Here is a 19,244-nt window from a genome sequence, read left to right on the forward strand (position 1 = left end):
AAAAATAGGAACCACCTTTGGTGGGAAGGAAACAGCGTTCTGTGCGCCTTCAGCGTTGAGTCATGCTGGCCACATGATCACGGAGACGTCTTTGGACAGTACTGGCTCTTCGGTTTTGAAACGGAGATGAGCACCGCCCCCTAGAGTTGGGAAGGACCAGCACATATGTGCGAGAGGAACCTTTATCTTATTTCCTGGTCTCTCCTTTGTATCCTTCAACTATCTAATGCATAGACATATAGAGAGCTGGTCAAGAGCTCTTCAATGTTAGTGTCATGAGAAAATTTAGCCTTTCAGATCCAGAGAATCTAGTGGAGTTCTCTTCCCCACACATGTCTATGGAGATTCTCAGTCCTCCAAGGTCCTGGTTGTCCCAAAAGTGCTTTTTTCAAGAGGCAACTGGACTTCCTGTTTTTTCTTTGAAGACATTTTGCTTCTCATCCAAGAAGCTTCTTCAGCTCAGACCAGATGGTGGGGAATGGAAGGATTTATATTCCTTGCAGACAGCTGGTCATTTGCATCCTTTTAGAGGGTCCCTGAGGCCACTTGGAGGCTTGTCTGTGTCCTCAGGGTTACCTGAGTGATGCAAATGGGTGCAGAGCCTTCTTGGAACTGCTGAAAGGACTCCTGTGTTGTAGAGTGGTGATAGATGATGTTGCCTCCCCCCCCCCTCTGTTGAGAGAAGGCTGTTCAATTTTGACACAGATGGTCTCTTCAATCCCTCATTCAAACTAGTGGTCCTCTCCATCCAAAATGTGGACTTTGCTGTCTTCAAAATAATGGCATTTGTCTTTTAAATAAAGGTGGACGGCTGAATCTAGTCCTGATGGGTTTGTTTCTCCTATGTTGAGCCATGCGTTTATGAAGTGGCTGTTTTGTTTCCCCAATGTACAGATCTGTACAAGGCTCATTGCATTATACTGCATATACAACGTTGCTTAGTTTGTGTCTGGGTATTTTATCCTTGGGGCGGACAAGTGTACCACCAACATCTGAGTGCACCAGTTGGTCACAGCTGTAGAAGTTTCTTGGATGAGAAGCGAAATGTCTTCAAAGAAAAACCAGAAAGTCCAGCTGCTTCTTGAAAAACCACCTTTGGGGCCTCCCCACTCATCTTCCTCAGCTTCATCCCTGCCAGTGCTTAGATGACCATCCAGTGTAAAATGTCCCTTGGCTATTCTATAGCTAGTCCTCCCAGCCAAAAAGAGGTCACACCAAGCCCAGAAAATCTGAAAGTATGGATTCAGTCCAATGGGCAATTTTGCCCCTCCTCAATTTAGCCGGAAGGAAGTAAAGAGGTGCTTCCTACGGGAACAAATTCTCAGAGAGTAATAGGTAGTCAGGCAACAAATCGAAGATCCTGAGGGTGTGGTCTGCCTGGGTCTCAGAAGGAAGGGCCAACAGGGGCCGATGTCAGACGGCGGAAAGATCGATCTTGTTGCCAGATTGACTGCTTTTGTCATTAGTGTTGACTTTGGTTGGCGTTGTTGCGGGCTTGGTCACAGTTATCTGGATTGAGAAAGAAAGAATTTGGTTTGGTTTGGTTTATTAGATTTATATGCCGCCCTTCTCCCAAGGATTCAGGGCGGCGTACAACATTAAAAGAAACACATAATACAAAAGTTTTTTAAAAAATGGATAATTGATGGAGCAATAAAGGCATGGCACGACAAAACCATGCTGGTCAAAAGTGCGGCAATAAAATCGCGGCGATAAAGCCGCGACGTCATTACCGCGCGTCATCACCGCCGCGACAACAGCGCGGCAACAGAAGGGCACTTTAAAATGGCGCCGCGGCAGAAAGCCGACTTCAATTAAGGTAAGCGTTAGGATTAGGTTTAGGGGTTTGTTTTAGGGTTAGGGTTAGGGTTAGGGTTAGGGTTAGGGTTAGGGTTAGGGTTAGGGTTAGGGTTAGGTTTAGCGTTAGGTTTAGCGTTAGGGTTAGGGTTAGGGTTAGGGTTAGGGTTAGGTTTAGGGTACTGAGTGCTTGGGAATGCGCGATTTTGCCCTCCGCGATTATGTCATCACGGTAGAGTCGTGTTTTTCCCTAGCGCTTAGAACGGCGCGAATTAGTCTTCACGCTTATGTCTCCGCGCAGAAGGGCTTCGCGGATTTGTGGTGGAAGCCAATAAAGGAGGATATTTGTAGATCAGGGTTGAAATGCGAGGTCTTTGGTGCTCTCTGAGTTTGTTTGTTTTCTTGCAGATGTTTCTTTATGCAAACTAGATAACATCATCAGTGCTAGTGGTATTGCCTAGTTTGTTATCCAGCAGTGATGATGTTACCTAGTAATGAAACATCTGGAAAAAAGCAACCAAGCTCAGAGAGCACCAAGGACCCGTCATTGATGAAGCATTGAGGAATTGCTAATATTCAGTACCTACACACTTCCTCTCGTGCACCTCTTGGATTCAAGATGAAACTCATCTGGTCCAGCTTTATGCATCATATGATAGACCTCCCAAGCACAGGTAAGAGAGTGACTACCTTCTTCTTGGATTTGTCCCCAACAACTGGTCTTTCAGTGATGCTACCTATGAGCATCTCATCTCTGATACCACCCATTCAGTGGTGGGATTCCAAATCTCTCCTACCGGTTCTAGGACAGTGTGCTTCGTGCATGCGTCCAGCACTCAAAGACCACCTTTGGTGTCAGCGCTGGTGAGCTGAGCTTTTTTTTACCTCAGCTGAGGTGTCTTTTTTTCCCTCTCTTTATTTTTGTAAGCCGCCTGGAGTCCTTCGGGATTGGGCGGCATATAAATGTGGTTAATTAAATTAAATTAAATTAAAATACATTTCTGCAATGAAAATTGTTCTGCGCATTCACAGAACTGAAAATCAAGATGGCAATGCCGTGGGAGAACCGGTTCAATGATGTGGCAGGCCTGGATCACTACCGATTCCAGCGACCTAGGCCACCAAGTTACTACCTGTTTGGCTGAACTGGTCCGAACCAATAGGAACCCACCTCTGCCCTTACCAAAGTCAGCATGAAGTGGAAATCAATATTGGTGCCACTGGAATAAACCTGGATGGTTCCCAACTGGATTCCAGTATTGGAATGGTCTAGACCAGGGGTGTCCAAACTTGGGAACTTTAAGACTTGTGGACTTCAACTCCCAGATTTCCCCAGCCAGCCACCCCTGGTCTAGAGTCTCCTGCTTGGGGATGGAGATGAAAGGGATGGATCTATTTCTATTCTGAATCACCAATAATGACGATTTGAAAACAGCACATAGGTCTGCAGCAGAACATGCTGGAGAAGACATGGTAGGAAAGAACCTTTTCCAATTTCATTTATATGGGGTGTTCCACTCTCCTTAGAGGAAGACAGAAATCTGAGGGGTTCTAGCCATACTTACAATGTCAGAATTGAAAGCTTTCACATTGATGTTGCGGATGGAGCTGCTGGTTAGTGACCACACCTTCGTTTTGTGCTTAAAGGCAGCTCTGACCTTGGAAAAGAAGAGAAAGATGTCCTGAGTTAGGAAGATATGAATTCCTGAGGCTACCTCCTCGGCAGTCCCAATTTGCTCCCTTTCCACAGGCTGATTTCCCTTCCTCATGGACTCCTTTTTTTCCAGCACCATTGTAACGTCAAATGATGCCTACCCAAAGGGTTATAAGTCAAGGACTAGCTATCCTGACTAAGGCAATGAAAAGAAGTATCCTCCCAGAAAGTTTCCCATCTTGGTTAAAAAGATGTGTGCCCTTCATTCATTCTTCTTCACCATTATCATCCACAAAGAAGAGGGAGTCAAACTATTCTCCAAGGCACCTGAGTGTAGAACAAGAAGCAGTGGGTGGAAACTAATCAAGGAGAGAAGCAACCTAGAACTAAGGAGAAATTTCCTGACAGAACAATTAACCAGTGGAAGAACTTGCCTCCAGAAGTTGTGAATGCTCCAACACTGGAAGTTCTTAAGAAGAGGTTGGACAACCATTTGTCTGAAGTGGTGTAGGGTTTCCTGCCTGAGCAGGGAGTTGGACTAGAAGACCTCCAAAGTCCCTTCCAACTCTATTATTCTATTCTATTCCATTCCATTCCATACTATCCTCTACCTGGAATTAAGGGGAAATTTCCTGACAGTGCGAACAATCAACCAGTGGAATAGCTTCCCTCCGAAAATTGTGAATGCTCCAACACTGGAAGTTCTTAAGAAGAGGTTGGACAACTATTTGTCTGAAGTGGTGTAGGGTTTCCTGCCTAAGCAGGGGGTTGGACTAGAAAACCTTCAAGAGCCGAGGTGGCGCAGTGGTTAAATGCAGCACTGCAGGCTACTGCTAGATCAGCAGTTCAGCGGTTCAAATCTCACCGGCTCAGGGTTGACTCAGCCTTCCATCCTTCCGAGGTGGGTAAAATGAGGACCCGGATTGTTGGGGGCAATATGCTGACTCTCTGTAAACCGCTTAGAGAGGGCTGAAAGCCCTATGAAGCGGTATATAAGTCTACTGCTATTGCTAAAAAAAAAAAAAAAGGTCCCTTCCAACTCTGTTATTCTATTCTACTCTACCCTACCCTACCCTATCCTATCCTATTCATTTCCAGAAATGGAAATCTACAGCTTAGGTCTAAATGCTTCTGTAGAACTCAAAAGCCACAGATATCTCAAACGGCACTCCTGGTTCCCTCAAACGGCATCCCTGGTTAAGAGCCGAGGTGGCACAGTGGTTAGAGTGCAGTACTGCTGGTTACTTCAGCTGACTGCTAGCTGCAGTTCAAATCTCATCAGGCTCAATGTTGACTCAGCCTTCCGTCCTTCCAAGGTGGGTAAAATGAGGACCCAGATTGTTGGGGGCAAGAGGCTGACTCTGTAAACCGCTTAGAGAGGGCTGTAAAAACACTATGAAGCAGTATAGAAGTCTAAGGGCTATTACTATTGGTTCATTCAACTGACTTATCCCTCGACTAATGGGATCAGATTGCTTCCAGTGAATTTGTCCTTTAAAAAATCATATCTCCAGCTGAACAACGCTCCAGCTGTGATGCCTCCAGTTGAACCCAGAAGGGAAGTTGGTATGAAATATTGCAAATTACGGTCCAGAAGAGCAATTGTGTTGGGATAAGGTAGCTCTGTAGCAATGTTTGGCTGAAATTGTATTGGTCTCAAAGAGAGGTGGCTGACGGGTTCGAAATTTCTGGATGAGGGATCAAAAAGGAAACACTAAATAGATCCGCCTACGTGTCTTAATTGGCGTATCAGCCTGGAACAGCTATTGTGGCACTCAATGGTGCTATGCAGGCAGTCTTCTTAGAATAGCAATGTATAATTTTCCCCTATTGTCCAATTGGGATCTAAATGACCTTTTAATGAATACCTGAAATTGTCTCTATTCTTTCGGTCTCCCTTCGGGGATGCTCACCAGCGGTGGAGAAGAAATGAGATCTAAGTGAGCAAAAGGATGGAGAAGAAGGATGGGCTGTATCCAGGAAGGGGAAGAATCATTTCTCTCTCATTGACATTCTTTGGCATCAGCGAAGAAGCTCGTTTTGGCAAGAAGAAGAACATTGGGCTAAAAGCTGTTTAAAAGGTCAATTTTGATGTGATGGGGAAGGTATTCAAGCTATACAATAGAATCATAGGGCTATAGAATAACAGAGTTGGAAGGGGCCATTGGAGGTCTTCTAGTCAAACCCTCTGCCTAGGCAGAAACTCATACACCACTTCAGACAAATGATATCCAACATCTTCTTAAAGACTTCCAGTGTTGGAGAATTTACGACTTCTGGAGGCAAGTTGCTCCACTAATTAATTGTTCTCACTGTCAGGAAATTTCTCTTCAGTTCTAAGTTGCTTCTCTCCTTGATTAGTTTCCACCCATTGCTTCTTGTCCTTCCTCAGGTGCTTTGGAGAATAGCTTGACTCCGTCTTCTTTGTGGCAATCCCTGAGATATTGGAACACTGCTATCCTGTCTCACCTAGTCCTTCTTTTCATTAAACTAGACATACCCAGTTCCTACAACCATTCTTCATATGTTTTAGCCTCTGGTCCCCTCATCATCTTTGTTGCTCTTCTCTGCACTCTTTCTAGAGTCTCCACATCTTTTTTTTACATCGTGGCGACCAAAACCTGATGCAGTATTCCAAGTCTGGCCTTACCAAGGCCTTATAAAGTGGTATTAACACTTCGAGTGATCTTGATTCTCTCCCTCTCTTTATGCAGCCTAGAACTGTGTTGGCTTTTTTGGCAGCTGCTGCACATGGCTGGCTCCTATTTAAATGGTTGCCCACTGGGACTCCAAGATTCCTCTCACAGTTACTACTACTATTGAGCCAGGTACCACCTGTACTGTACCTGTGCATTTAATTTTTCTTGCCTAAATGTAGAACCTTCCTTTTTTCCCCATTAAATTTCATTTTGTTAGACAGCACCCAATGTTCAAATCTGTAGGCTGTAGGACCTCACAGACTAGGAAAGCCCCCTCAAAGTTTTTCCCTGTGATGTAGTTAACTTTGGGACATAGCAACCTGATAGAATATTCATGACTGGGAGAGACATGGTAATATGGTCAGCCAATGAATAGGCACAGCAACTAAATCAGCCAATGGGAGTTTAAACAGACCTGAGTCTGTGCTGAGAATCAAAACTGAAACTGGATCTGCCTGCTCTGAACTCTGAGATGAAACTGTTCTCTCCTGCTTGTGTTCTGCTTGTAACTTCTACCACGTTGGAAGAATCTGCTGCTGGTGTTGTACATTTATTCATCTGTTATTATGTATATAAAGAAGTTAATGAATCTAGCGTAATCAGTTATCTGTGTGTGGCTTTCTGGATTTGATTTTTCTGCAACAAAGTCTGACACAACCCGAGGTCTTTCAGATGTTTTGATTTAAACTCCCGAGAATGGCAGGGGATCTGGGGTGCACATTTCTTACCTCTGAAATTACCAAAACGTAGTTATAGGTTTGTCTATGGAGATTCCCAGTCATCTAGGTCATGGTTTTCTCAAAAGGCAAGTGAACTTTGTTTTTCCTTGAAGACATCTCACTTCTCCTCCAAGAAGCTTCTTGGATGAGAACTGAAGAAGCTTCTTGGATGAGAACTGAAGAAGCTTCTTGGATGAGAAGTAAAACCTTTTCAAGGAAAAACAAAGTCCAGTTGCCTCTTGAGAAAGTGGCTGCGCAGGAACTGGACAAGCCTAGTCTAGTGAAGGGAAGGACCAGGGAAGACAGGATAGGAGTCTTCAAATATTTGACGGGCTGCCACAGAGAGGAGGGGGGTCAAACTATTTTCCAAAGACCCGAAGGCCAGACAAGGAATAATAGATGGAAACTGAACAAGAAGAGATTCAACCTGGAAATAAGGAGGAATTTCCTGACAGTGAGAACAATCAAACCATGGAACATAAGTTCCCTTCAGGAGTTGTGGGAACTTCCCTAGTGGCTTTCAAGAAGAGACTGGACTGCCATCTGTCAGAAATGGTGCTTCAGTGGGAGGTTGGACTAAATGATCTACAAGGTCCCTTCCAACTCCGTTAATCTGAAAAGAACCTTTGGGACATCATTATGGGTTCTTCCAATCTTTGCATCTACACCAGAAGGTGACATCCTGGAGGCCTTGTGACATATTCAGCTCCAGCACTCAAACTCCCTAACATTTTCTTTAAAAAACCTGATAAGTTTTGGGGAAAACATCTGGAGGTCATTGAGTTGCCAATCCTGGGTTTATGCAACCTTGGGAACATGAGGTTGTCTTTGCCCGCAATGTGGCTATAATTGTGCTCTCAAAAATCACCAGGTGAAAGAAGCCCTTAAGGGTAGGACAAAAATGCAATTTGATTGAATTTGCTTATAAATGCAATCCAAATTAAATTCCATTCACTAATTCAGTACAGTTGACATGGTTATTCCTGACATAATTAATGAAGTCCCTTCTGGCATTTTTAGATGATAATTGGGTGGTAATATTTCAAAAGAACTAAGTAGCTATGCCATGAGCTTTGATTTAACCAGATATAGAGTAAAAATAATAATAAAAAATCCGGGTATATGAACAGTGGCTGTTTGCTTTAATGCCTGGAGTCCTTGACGGACTAGTTCTCTGCGAACGCTATAAATTATGGGGGTGACAGCTAAATATACCATTATATAAACTATACATGTTCTGTAGCAAAACAAAAGATATTTTCCCTAGAGCCTTGTAATTAAATGGCCACATTTCCCCTAACACAAGGGCTGTTTCACAGCATAAACTTTAAATCAATGTATTATTTTCCCTGCTAACAGGATACATAACAATATTCTTATTCCAGCATCAACTGGATTTTATTTTATTCAGCATCAACTGGATTTTATTCCCTGAAATGGGGTGGAGATGGGAACATACCTCTGAGTTCAGGAGGCAATGAAAGAGAAAGATGAAAAAACCCTGAAACGATAAAATCAAATTCTTATTGTTTTTTGTTTTTTTAAAGCAAAGAGAGTCAGAAAGAACATTTGGAGCTAATAGAGTTAAGGAAGGAGATTTGTGGTTCTATAACAAATACATAACACTTTTTGGAGGTCTGTGACCTTGCACACAATTGTTGACTAGGTAAAGGTTCCCTTCGCACGTATGTGCTAGTCGTTCCTGACTCTAGGGGGCGGTGCTCATCTCCGTCTCAAAGCCGGAGAGCCAGCGCTGTCTGTAGAAGTCTCCGTGGTCATGTGGCCGGCATGACTCAATGCCAAAGGCACACAGAACGCTGTTACCTTCCCACCAAAGGTGGTTCCTGTTTTTCTACTTGCATTTTTACGTGCTTTCGAAATGCTAGGTTGGCAGAAGCTGGGACAAGTCAAGGGAGCTCACTCTGCTAGGGATTCGAACCACCGAACTGCTGACCTTTCTGATCGACAAGCTCAGCCTCTTAGCCCCTGAGTCACCACGTCCTGTTGACTAGGACTAGTGTACAAATTTCCTCAACTTACAACCACACTTGAAATTTCTGCTGTCAAGGGAGAAACTGGTTAAGGGAATTTTGTCCCTATGCCTTTCCTTGCCAAAGTTGCTATGTGAATCATTGCAGTGGTTAAGTTCTCAAATGAATCTGGCTTCCTCATTGACTTTGCTTGTCAAAAGGTCACAAAAAGGGGAATCACATGACCCCAGGAACATTTCAACAGTCATAAATATGAGTCAGTTGCCAAGTGGCCGAATTTTGATGGTGTGACCATGGGGATGCTGCAACAATCAGAATTGTGGAAAATGGTCATTTTTTTTCAATGCCATTGCAATTTCAAATGGTCATTAAGTGAACTGTTGTAAGTCGAGGACTGCCAGTACAATAAAAATGTTTTAAATGTTTATTCCATTTGTATGCCGCCCTATTCCCTAGAGACTCAGGGCGGCTAACAAGCAGGGGGGAAGGGGAATACAAACAAAAACAGAAATAGGCAAGTTAAAACAGAGCAACAGTCACAACAGTTTAAGTGGGGCCAGGAACTCATCAGCCCCAGGCCTGCCGGAACAGCCAGGTCTTAGTGGTTTTGCGGACAGCCGGAAGGGTGGTGAGGGTCCGGATCTCCACGGGGAGATCGTTCCAGAGGGCCGGAGCAGCCACAGAGAAGGCCCTCACCCGAGGGGTCGACAGTCGACATTGGCTAGCAGATGGTATTCGGAGGAGGCCTAATCTGTGGGATCTAATTGGTCATAGGGAGGTGATTGGCAGGAGGCGGTCTCTCAAGTACCCAGGTCCGATACCATGTAGGGCTTTAAAAGTAATGACTAGCACCTTGAAGCATGTCCGGAGACCAACAGGCAGCAAGTGCAGCTCTTCAAGGGCAGCCCCATGTAGAGCACGTTACAGTAGTCCGGTCTTGAGGTCACAAGGGCATGAGTGACTGTTCTTAGGGCCTCCCGGTCCAGGTAGGGTCGCAATTGGTGCACCAGTCGAACCTGGGCAAATGCCCCCCTGGTCACAGCCGACAAATGATGTTCTAAAGTCAGCTGTGGATCCAGGAGGACTCACAAATTGCGAACCCTGTCTGAGGGGCGTATAATTTCACCCCCCAGCCTGAGAAATGGAGTACAAGACCAATCTTTGGGAGGGAACAGCAACAGCCACTCGGTCTTGTCAGGATTGAGTGCAAGCTTGTTCATCCCCATCCAGATCCTGACAGCCTCCAGGCACTTACACATCACTTCAACCGCTTCACTGAGTTGGCACGGGGCGGACAGATACAACTGTGTATCATCCGCATATTGGTGGTATTTTATCCCGTCCCGGCGAATGATCTCACCCAGCGGCTTCATGTAGATATTAAATAGGAGGGGGGACAGGACCAAACCCTGCGGCACCCCATAGTTAAGGGGCCTAGGGGTCAATCTCTGCCCTCCGACCAACACCGACTGCGACCTGTCCGAGAGGTAGGAGGAGAATCACCGAAGAACGGTGCCTCCCACTCCCACCTCCCGCAATCGCCGCAGAAGGAGACCATGGTCGATGGTATCGAAGGCCGCTGAGAGGTCAAGGAGCACTAGGATACATTGATGACTTGCTGATGAGTTGCTGCAGTTAGGAAAAGTCAGGTAGCTGAATTGTAAGTGTCACACAAGAAGCAATAGATGGAAACTAATCAAGGAGAGAAGCAACCTAGAACTAAGGGGAAACTTCCTCACAGTGAGAACAATTAACCAGTGGAACAACTTGCCACCAGAAGCTGTGGGTGCTCCAACACTGGGAGTTTTCAAGAAGAGATTGGACAACCATTTGCCTGGAATGGTATAGTCTCTTGGTCAAGCAGGGGGTTGGACTAGAAGACCTCCACGGTCCCTTTCTACTCTGTTATTCTGATTTACACTTCATCAATATTTTTAGGAATTTGGGGGAAGCTCAATTTTTTAGAAGGTGAGGAGGAGGAGCCAAAGAATCAGCCTTTTTGACCATCATCTTTAGTTTTCTTGAAAACATCAATGTAATAGAATCCTCAGAGCAATGTCAGCAGTTCAATCCTGACCGGCTCAAGGTTGACTCAGCCTTCCATGGTCAGTAAAATGAGGACCCAGATTGTTGGGGGGGAAATGCTGATTCTGTAAACCGCTTAGAGAGGGCTGCAAAGCACTGTGAAATAGTATATAAGTCTAAGTGCTATTGACCTTCCTTCCTTCCTTCCTTCCTTCCTTCCTTCCTTCCTTCCTTCCTTCCTTCCTTCCTTCTTTCCTTGGTCCGCAGTGGTTAGAGTGCAGTACTGCAGGCTACTTCTGCTGCCTGCTGGCTGCCTGCAATTTGGCAGTTCAAATCTCACCAGGTTCAAGGTTGACTCAGCCTTCCATCCTTCCAAGGTCGGTAAAGTAAGGACCCAGATTGTGGGAGCAAGAGGCTGACTCTGTAAGCTGCTTAGAGAGGGCCATAAAACACTGTTAAGAGGTATATAAGTCTAAGGGCTATTGCTATTAGGTTACCTTACTGTGTTAAATACAACAAACTTTATTATAGCATCTTGAGAGAATTGTACACCTAACTGGCCATACCTGCAATGAGTTAAATATTGCAAACATGTACTGGAACACCAAAGCTCGTTCATTCACCGCCAGGATGCCAAAGATCCATGAACTTCCCAAGATAGGCAGGAGGACAGCAACTGCTTTAGCTGTCAATCTGTTGAGACAAAGAATAGATTTTAACCCTGTTAAAATATTAATGACTGGGAGAGACATGGGAACAAGGTCAGCCAATGAATAGGCACAGCAACTAAGTCAGCCAATGGGAGCTTAAACAGATTTGAGTCTGTGCAGAGAATTGAAACAGAAACTAAAGCAGTCTGCTGCCCTGAGAAGTAAACTAGCAGTCTGCCTGGGCTTGTCTGCTGAAAGGAAGCCAACTGCTTGTGTTTGCCTGTAACTCTCCTGCCTTGTGTTTACTTGGAAGAACCACCTGTTAGTAATGTACATTTATTCATCTATTCTTACGTATATAAAGGAGTTAATGAATCCTGCTGCATTCAGTTATCTGTCTGTGCTTTCTGGATTTGATTTTTCTGCAACAAGCTCTGACAGACCCTTATTTTCATATGTAATTCTTGGAGTGGTTTTGTTCTCAACAGCAAAGAGATCGCAGCAGCATTCTCTACATGTTGTGGGTTGCAATGAGCACAATAAGGCACTGTGGCTAGAGGATGAATAGTTTGATTGATTTATACGGTGCATAAGAGAAAACTGGTTCCAGAAGGAGACTGCTAATAACATTCTGTGTAAAATCGGAAAGGAACAAAACATAGCATTATTTATACGGAGTTCTCTGGCCTTAACAGGCATATAAATTAAATGCCGAATCCTTTGAACGGCAGTCACAATTGAACAAGCCTCACTACATTTTCTGGACGTTTCGGTGGAGATTGCGTAATTTGACTGCTGAGTCGAAAAATGTTTCAAGCAAATAGTGATTATGGATGTTAAGCATCTCAAGATGCTCCCTTTGGCTCCAAGGAAGGACCTCTGAGAAGAAGAGCCTTGGTTGATCTTGAAAAGGCTACATGGTTTGATGCTTGAGCAAAGGGTGGACAGGGATCCCCAATTCCGCAGTGCATGGACCAGAAACCAGGCCACGCAAACAAGCGAAGCCCTATCCACAGGTTGCAGGCAGAACACAAAACCACACCCTCTCCAGTCTGTGGAGCAACCTCTCTCCATGTGTTCTGACTCCCTGAGACAGTAAAAAAGCACAGGCTTAGTCCCAAAAACCATCTTTTTATTTCAACGACTGTGAATTATGTTCATTCACAGCCTGTAATGAGTCACAAATAGTTTGTAAAGAGTCCGACAGAAGTCTGCCACAGTCCTTCGGGATAAGGCTGATAAGCACCCAACTTTATCTCCCTTGAAACGCTGCAAAACACCTAATTGGCAATTAGCTTTGCAAGGCCACATGGAGCTTCAGAGTTTAAACCGACCAGAACGAGCAAAGTTGTTTCCTGCAAAAGCTCATGTGCTTTGCTTCTCCTTTATGTCTTATGAGAGGGGCCAATCATCTCCAAGCCTTACTCCCAAGTCGCCCCTTTTGTCTTAACTATTCTTGCCTTCTGGCAGCTCTGCGCATGCACACACTGGGAACAGGCTCCCCTTGTTCCACTGCCTTGCTGATGTCTGATTCTGGAGGCTCCGGAGGCAGCACATAACTCCCAGATGACCCTGGCGCCCTCTCTGCCTCCAATGCAGAGCCCTCATCCGAGCCTTCTCCAGACTCCAGGACTGGCCCATGTTCCTCCCCAACCTTCTGACTATCCAACTCTGCTGCCAGCTCCGCAGACCGCCAGGAGACCACAACACCATGTAATTGGTCCCTGGTGGTGCCCAAAAGTAGAGAACCTCATGGAATGGAATGGAATGGAATGGAATGGAATGGAATACAATACAATACAATACAATACAATACAATACAATACAATACAATACAATACAATACAATACAATACAATAGGAGGAGGATAGAATAGAATAGAATAGAATAGAATAGAATAGAATAGAATAGAATAGAATAGAATAGAAGGATGGAATGGAATAGAATAGAATAGGGAAGGGGAAGGGGAAAGAATAGAATAGAATAGAATAGAATGGAATGGAATGGAATGGAATGGAATGGAATGGAATGGAAGAGGAAGAGGAAGAGGAATAGAATAGAGTAGAGTAGAGTAGAATAGAATAGGAGGAGGATAGAATAGAATGGAATAGAAGAGGAAGAGGAAAAGGAAAAGGAAAGGAAAAGGAAAAGGAAAAGGAGAGGATAAGGAAAAGGAAAAGGAAAAGGAAAAGGAAAAGGAAAAGGAGGAAAAGGAAAAGGAAAAGGAAAAGGAAAAGAAAAGGAAAAGGAAAAGGAAAAGGAAAAGGATGAATGGAATGGAAGAGAAGAGAAGAGAAGAGGAGGAGGCTAGAATAGAATAGAATGGAAAGGAATGGAATGGAATGGGAAGGGGAAGGGGAAGGGGAAGGGAAGGGGAAGGAGAAGGGGAAGAGGAAGAGGAAGAGGAAGAGGATAGAATGGAATGGAATGGAATGGGGGGAAGAGGAAGAGAATAGAATAGGAGGAGGATAGAATAGAATGGAATAGAAGAGGAAGAGGAAAAGGAAAAAGAAAAGGAAAAGGAATAGGATGGGATGGAAGAGAGAGAAGAGAAGAGAAGAGAAGAGAAGAGAAGAGAAGAGAAGAGAAGAGAAGAGAAGAGAAGAGAAGAGAAGAGGTACAATCAAGTTACATTTATTGCACCGGTCCACCAGAGCCTTCCCTAGAAGCATCTTCATTGTCATCCCCGATAAGACCCGCCACTGCTGTGTCATCCGCAGACTTCAACAATATGATTCGTAGCAGATTGGGCCCAGCAGTCGTGGGTCTTAGAAGACCTCCAAGATTCCTTCCAACTCTGTTATTCTGGTGTTTTGCATTCAGACGCAGGACCACAGGAATCCTATGGACCGTAAGGTGGACTAGAAAGTTGAAAATATGCAGGGGTGGGCTGCTACATGTTCGCCCAGGTTCGGGAGAACTCATAGCTAATGTTATGGCTGGTTCAGGGAAACTCCAAACCCCACCACTGGCTGGCTCTTGTGATCCTTCAAAGTTAACCTCAACCCAAGGGAGATTCTCCTTGAGCTTCTCATGTAGGAAAACAAGCTGAAATCATGTGCCAAGATGCACAGCTGTTTCTGTAACAGATGGAATCTGTTTCCTCATCTGTATTTAATCCAATAATGCCGATGCTCCTTACGGCAAGGTATCTAATCCAATAATGTTGGTGCTTCTCCTCAAGAGATCCCACTGGGCCTGTGGAAGAGATTGTGAAGAAGGTGTCCTAAATGACCTTCTCATCCGCAACCATGCTGTCCATAGAGGGCTCCTCTAAACCAAGAGCAACATTTGCTCTTAAATATTTTTCAAGAATACTTTGACCAACCTTGAAGCTGACCTGACCGAGGCCATTTTGAGGCTTCCGTGTTGCCACACTGGAGCTGAGGGATAGGGAGGGGAGGGAATAGAGACAGCTGGGGTTTTGTAGTCCAAACAAAATACTTTCTCCTGGGAACCAAGGACATTCCCACAGGTGGTCGGGGAGAGGAGGAATGAAGTTACCAGGCAACCGGACAGCACCTCGATTGGACCGTGTGACTGATGGTTTGGGGAAGGGGAAAAAACTTTTACTTTTAATTAGGTGAAAACCACAGGAATATTCAGAGTCGGTTTTCAGCAGCTTGTGCCAATATGATATATCCAATAAAACTGTTCTTTGAGGAAACTACCTGCCTGGGAGTTTTGTTTGCTGTGGGTGTATTACTTCGAACCCTGACAACTTTTCAGAGGAATGTAACAGCCCCGGAGCTCACAGCCAGAATGAGCATTGACCATGCTACTTGAGCATTGGAAGCTATGTAAGAATCCCTCAAGTCAACCACTTCCAAAGTCCTGCCAAGAATACTACAGGGACTTGTCCAAACAGTTGCCAAAACTATCTCAAAGACACCAAAATAAATCAATTTATCATGAGGCAAAGAGTTCCAAAGGTTGTCCTGTTAACCTTCACAACTCTGGCCATCGATCATAAAAAATGTCTTCTGGAGCCCTTGCATCTGGATCATCACACCTGGTCCACTCCTGTTTTTAAAAAATTCTAGAGATGCCCTCTTTGCATTTTAACTGAGATCTGAAAATTTTAAGAAGAGTCATCAATTGAGAGGTCAGCTGACACACATCCTTGAAAGTTATACCTCACCCAGAATCAGCAGACTTCAGATAACTTTCTAGATCACTCTCTCTGCTCTTATCCTGGCGAACTGGAAGATTTCAAAGAACTGTCTAGATCATTCTAGAGAACTGGAAGTCATTATATAATTTTTAGATCAATCTCTGCTTCTTCTGGAAGATTTCAAAGAACTGTCTAGATCATTCTAGAGAACTGGAAGTCATTATATAATTTTTAGATCAATCTCTGCTTCTTTTATCCTGGGGAACTGAAAGGCTAAATAGCTTTCTAGATCATCCTTTGCTATCTTGGAGAACTAGAATTTAGATAGCTTTCTAGATCACCCTCTGCTCTTATCCTGGTGAACTAGATTTCAAATAAGTGTCTAGAATATATCATTGTTTGTTCTTATCCTGGAGAATTAGAAGACTTTAGATAACTGTCTATATCATCCTTTGCTATCTTGGAGAACTAGAAGACTTTAGATCATCCACTGGTCTTATTCTGGTGAATTAGAAAATTTCAAATATCTTTCTAGATCATCCTTTGCTCTTATCGTGGAGAACTAGAAGATTTCAAACAACTGTCTAGACTCTAGATCAGTGTTTGTTCTTATCCTGGAAAACTAGAAGATTTCAAATCTGTCTACATCACCATTTGCTGCTATCCTGGAGAACTGGAAGTCTTTACATAACTTTTTAGATCAGTCTCTGCTTTTATCTTGGGGAACTGAAAGTCTAGTTATCTTTCTAGATCATCTTATCCTGGAGAACTAGAAGGCTTTAGATAGCTTTCTAGATCGCCCTTTGTTCTTATCCTGGATGCCAGACTCATTGGATTTTTGAAGGATTAGCCAGGATGGGTTTTGATCAACAATCTGACAACCAAGGAAGGCCTATTGATCTATTCAGTTCAAAGTAGGGAAGTAATCAGTACCACTTCTCTAATGGAGTCATTTTACAATGGGGACAGGGATATTAACTGGCTTTAAATCACCCATCCCTCTTTTTATACACGGGGTGCAATTACTCATCTGCTCCCTGAAAAGCACCCTCTTTAACTGACTGACAAATGATTATGAAAACTGGAACTTATCGTTCGGCTGCAAGCCTGTGAATTAGCTGCCTGGGTTCGATTTATGCATTTCTACTGCAGCAATACCCCTGGTAGCTCTTTTTTATCTCTACCTTTCACCTGACACCTCGATGCTCCATACTGGTTCTATTCTGGGCACCGCCATTTTTATTTTCTGTTCTGCACATGCGCAAAACAATCTTCATTGAAAAAAATGTATTTTCCCCTTTTTTAATGGTGTGCACATCCCAGAGAAGTCCCATAGATGGGCCGTTTTTTTGCAAACATGGAGGAGTTTTTGCCTTCCCCCAGCCTCCAGAAGCACTCTGCAGGCTTCAGCAGGGCTGGGGGAAGGCAAAAATGGGCAAAAACCAGGCCATTTTTCACAAACTTGGAGGCATTTTTGACTTCCCCAGCCCCCAGAAGTACTCTGCAGGCTTCAGCAGGGCTGGGGCAAGGCAAAAATGCCTCTGTTTTTTGCAAAAAACCCAGCCCATTTTCTGCCCATTTTTCACAAAAACGGGGATGTTTTTCCCGTGGCACGACAATACCGCGCTGGTCAAAATCGTGGCGATAAAATCGCGGCGATAAAGCTGCGACGTCATCACCGCGCGTCATCACCGCCACGACAACAGCGCGGCAACAGAAGGGCGCTTTAAAACGGCGCCGCGGCAGAAAGCCGACTTCAATTAAGGTAAGCATTAGGATTAGGTTTAGGGGTTTGTTTTAGGGTTAGGTTTAGGTTTAGGTTTAGGGTTAGGGTTAGGGTTAGGGTTAGGGTTAGGGTTAGGGTTAGGGTTAGGGTTAGGGTTAGGGTTAGGGTTAGGGTTAGGTTTAGCGTTAGGGTTAGGTTTAAGGTTAGGGTTAGGGTTAGGGTTAGGGTATTGAGTGCTTGGGAATGCACGATTTTGCCCTCCGTGATTATGTCATCGCGGTAGGGTTGCGTTTTTCCCTAGCGCTTAGAACGGCGCAAATTAGTCTTCGCGCTATGTCTCCGCGCAGAAGGGCTTCGCGGATTTGTGGTGGAACCGTTTTTCCCTCCCCCTCCCAGCCCTGCTGAAGCCTGCAGGGTGTTCCTGGGGACTGGGGAGAACAAGAACTTTTTTTTCTTACTGGGTAGTTGAGCACCTGCTCCCTTAGCTCCGGTGAGGCTGGAGCCCCCCCCCCCCCCCAGGTCAAAATGTTTTTCCACCGTTTTGGTGGGCATGGCTTGGTGAGGGGGGGGCGTCATGTGACTGAGTGTGCATGAGTGACATTAAATTGGCCACGCCCACTCAGTCACATGCCCCCATCTAGCCATGCCCACCAAACCAGTAGTAAAAATTTTTGAAACCCACCCCTATTCTATAGGCAAGAAGGAATTTGTGTATGCCACTGTCTCCAATATATGCAACCTTGCATGCATATATCTGGCTCAAATCAGTTGGAGGTGACCTTGAAGGCCCAGATAAACCTCCTTGTGACCTCAGTGAGTCTCAGCAAGAGCGCTAACGACCAGATGACTGGAAGGAATACAAATCTTTCCATCCTCCACCATTCATTCAGAACTGATGAAGCTTCCTGTATGAGAAGTGAAAGGTCTTCAAGGAAAAACAATGAAAGTCCAGTTGCCTTTTTTGGGGGGGGGAACACCTTTGGGACAATCATGGGAGACTGAGAATCTCCATTGATTTTTCGAAGAAATCTGGACAGATCTGACCCACCTGATGACAGAAAATCAACCACATTTAGCTGGACCACAAGCAGTGGTGGGATTCAGCCGGTTCGCACCTATTCGGGAGAACTGGTTGTTAACTTTCTAAGCAATTAGGAGAACTGTTTTTTTCCACTTTACAGGGCTAATCCTGTAAGGAAAGCAGGAAGGAAACATTCTGGTGTTGTTTCTAGCTTAATTTTTATTGCCCTGCTTACAGAAACTGCCTCTCCGGTTACATTGCAACAGCTAAGGCGAAACGCCCATCGCCCTGAGTGACATTGAGTTGGCCACACCCACCCAGTCACAAGACCACCAAGCCACGCCTACCCAGCTGGTCATTAGGGCAGAGAACCGGTTGTTAAGATATTTGAATCCCACCACTGACCACAAGGAACTGTTTTCAGCAATAGTAAACATGGCAGATTTGTTTTTTTTAAAAACAGAACAAGAATTCTACTCTGCTCCAGAGTTTGGGATGAATCATCCGGATTCAGCCTTGGATAATTCTTTTTCTCTGTCAAGGCCCCAATCTCCATTCCAGATTTTACATGGCTAAATATAGTTTTGTGGCTTCCTGACTGTGCCACATAAAAATTCTCCACCGGTTACCAGGGAACAAAGATGATAGAGTTCTACATCTATTTTAGGGGATGTTTGCTTTGCGATCTTCTCTTTCTCTCTCTCTCTCTTGCTCTTTCTCTTTCCCTCTCCCTCTCCCTCTCTCTCTCTCTCTTTCTCTCTTTCTTTCTTTCTCTCTCTCTCTCTCAAGTTGTGGGAACAAAGATGATAGAGTTAAACATCTATTTTAGGGGATGTTTCCTTTGCAA

At 44.5% G+C, this 19,244-nt stretch overlaps 1 protein-coding gene across 2 annotated transcripts in view; it reads right to left on the reverse strand.

The window, feature by feature from the left end:
• Positions 1 to 1,093: 1,093 nt before the first annotated feature.
• ADGRD1 (adhesion G protein-coupled receptor D1) overlaps positions 1,094 to 19,244 on the reverse strand; it is a 159,680-nt gene continuing 141,529 nt past the window's right edge. For both annotated transcript variants that reach the window (XM_087703755.1, XM_087703754.1), the window contains 4 exons: positions 11,452 to 11,578; positions 8,329 to 8,370; positions 3,363 to 3,455; positions 1,094 to 1,509 (listed from right to left, as the gene is read on the reverse strand). In XM_087703755.1, coding sequence (XP_087559881.1) covers positions 1,414 to 1,509; positions 3,363 to 3,455; positions 8,329 to 8,370; positions 11,452 to 11,578 — 358 coding nt within the window. In that variant the 3' untranslated portion in view covers positions 1,094 to 1,413. The remainder of the gene's footprint in view (positions 1,510 to 3,362; positions 3,456 to 8,328; positions 8,371 to 11,451; positions 11,579 to 19,244) is intronic.

The sequence above is a fragment of the Thamnophis sirtalis genome, unplaced genomic scaffold (assembly GCF_051295495.1).
Source record: "Thamnophis sirtalis isolate CommonGarterSnake01/CBP01778 unplaced genomic scaffold, rThaSir2_p1.2 scaffold_2, whole genome shotgun sequence".
Classification (NCBI taxonomy): Eukaryota; Metazoa; Chordata; class Lepidosauria; order Squamata; family Natricidae; genus Thamnophis; species Thamnophis sirtalis.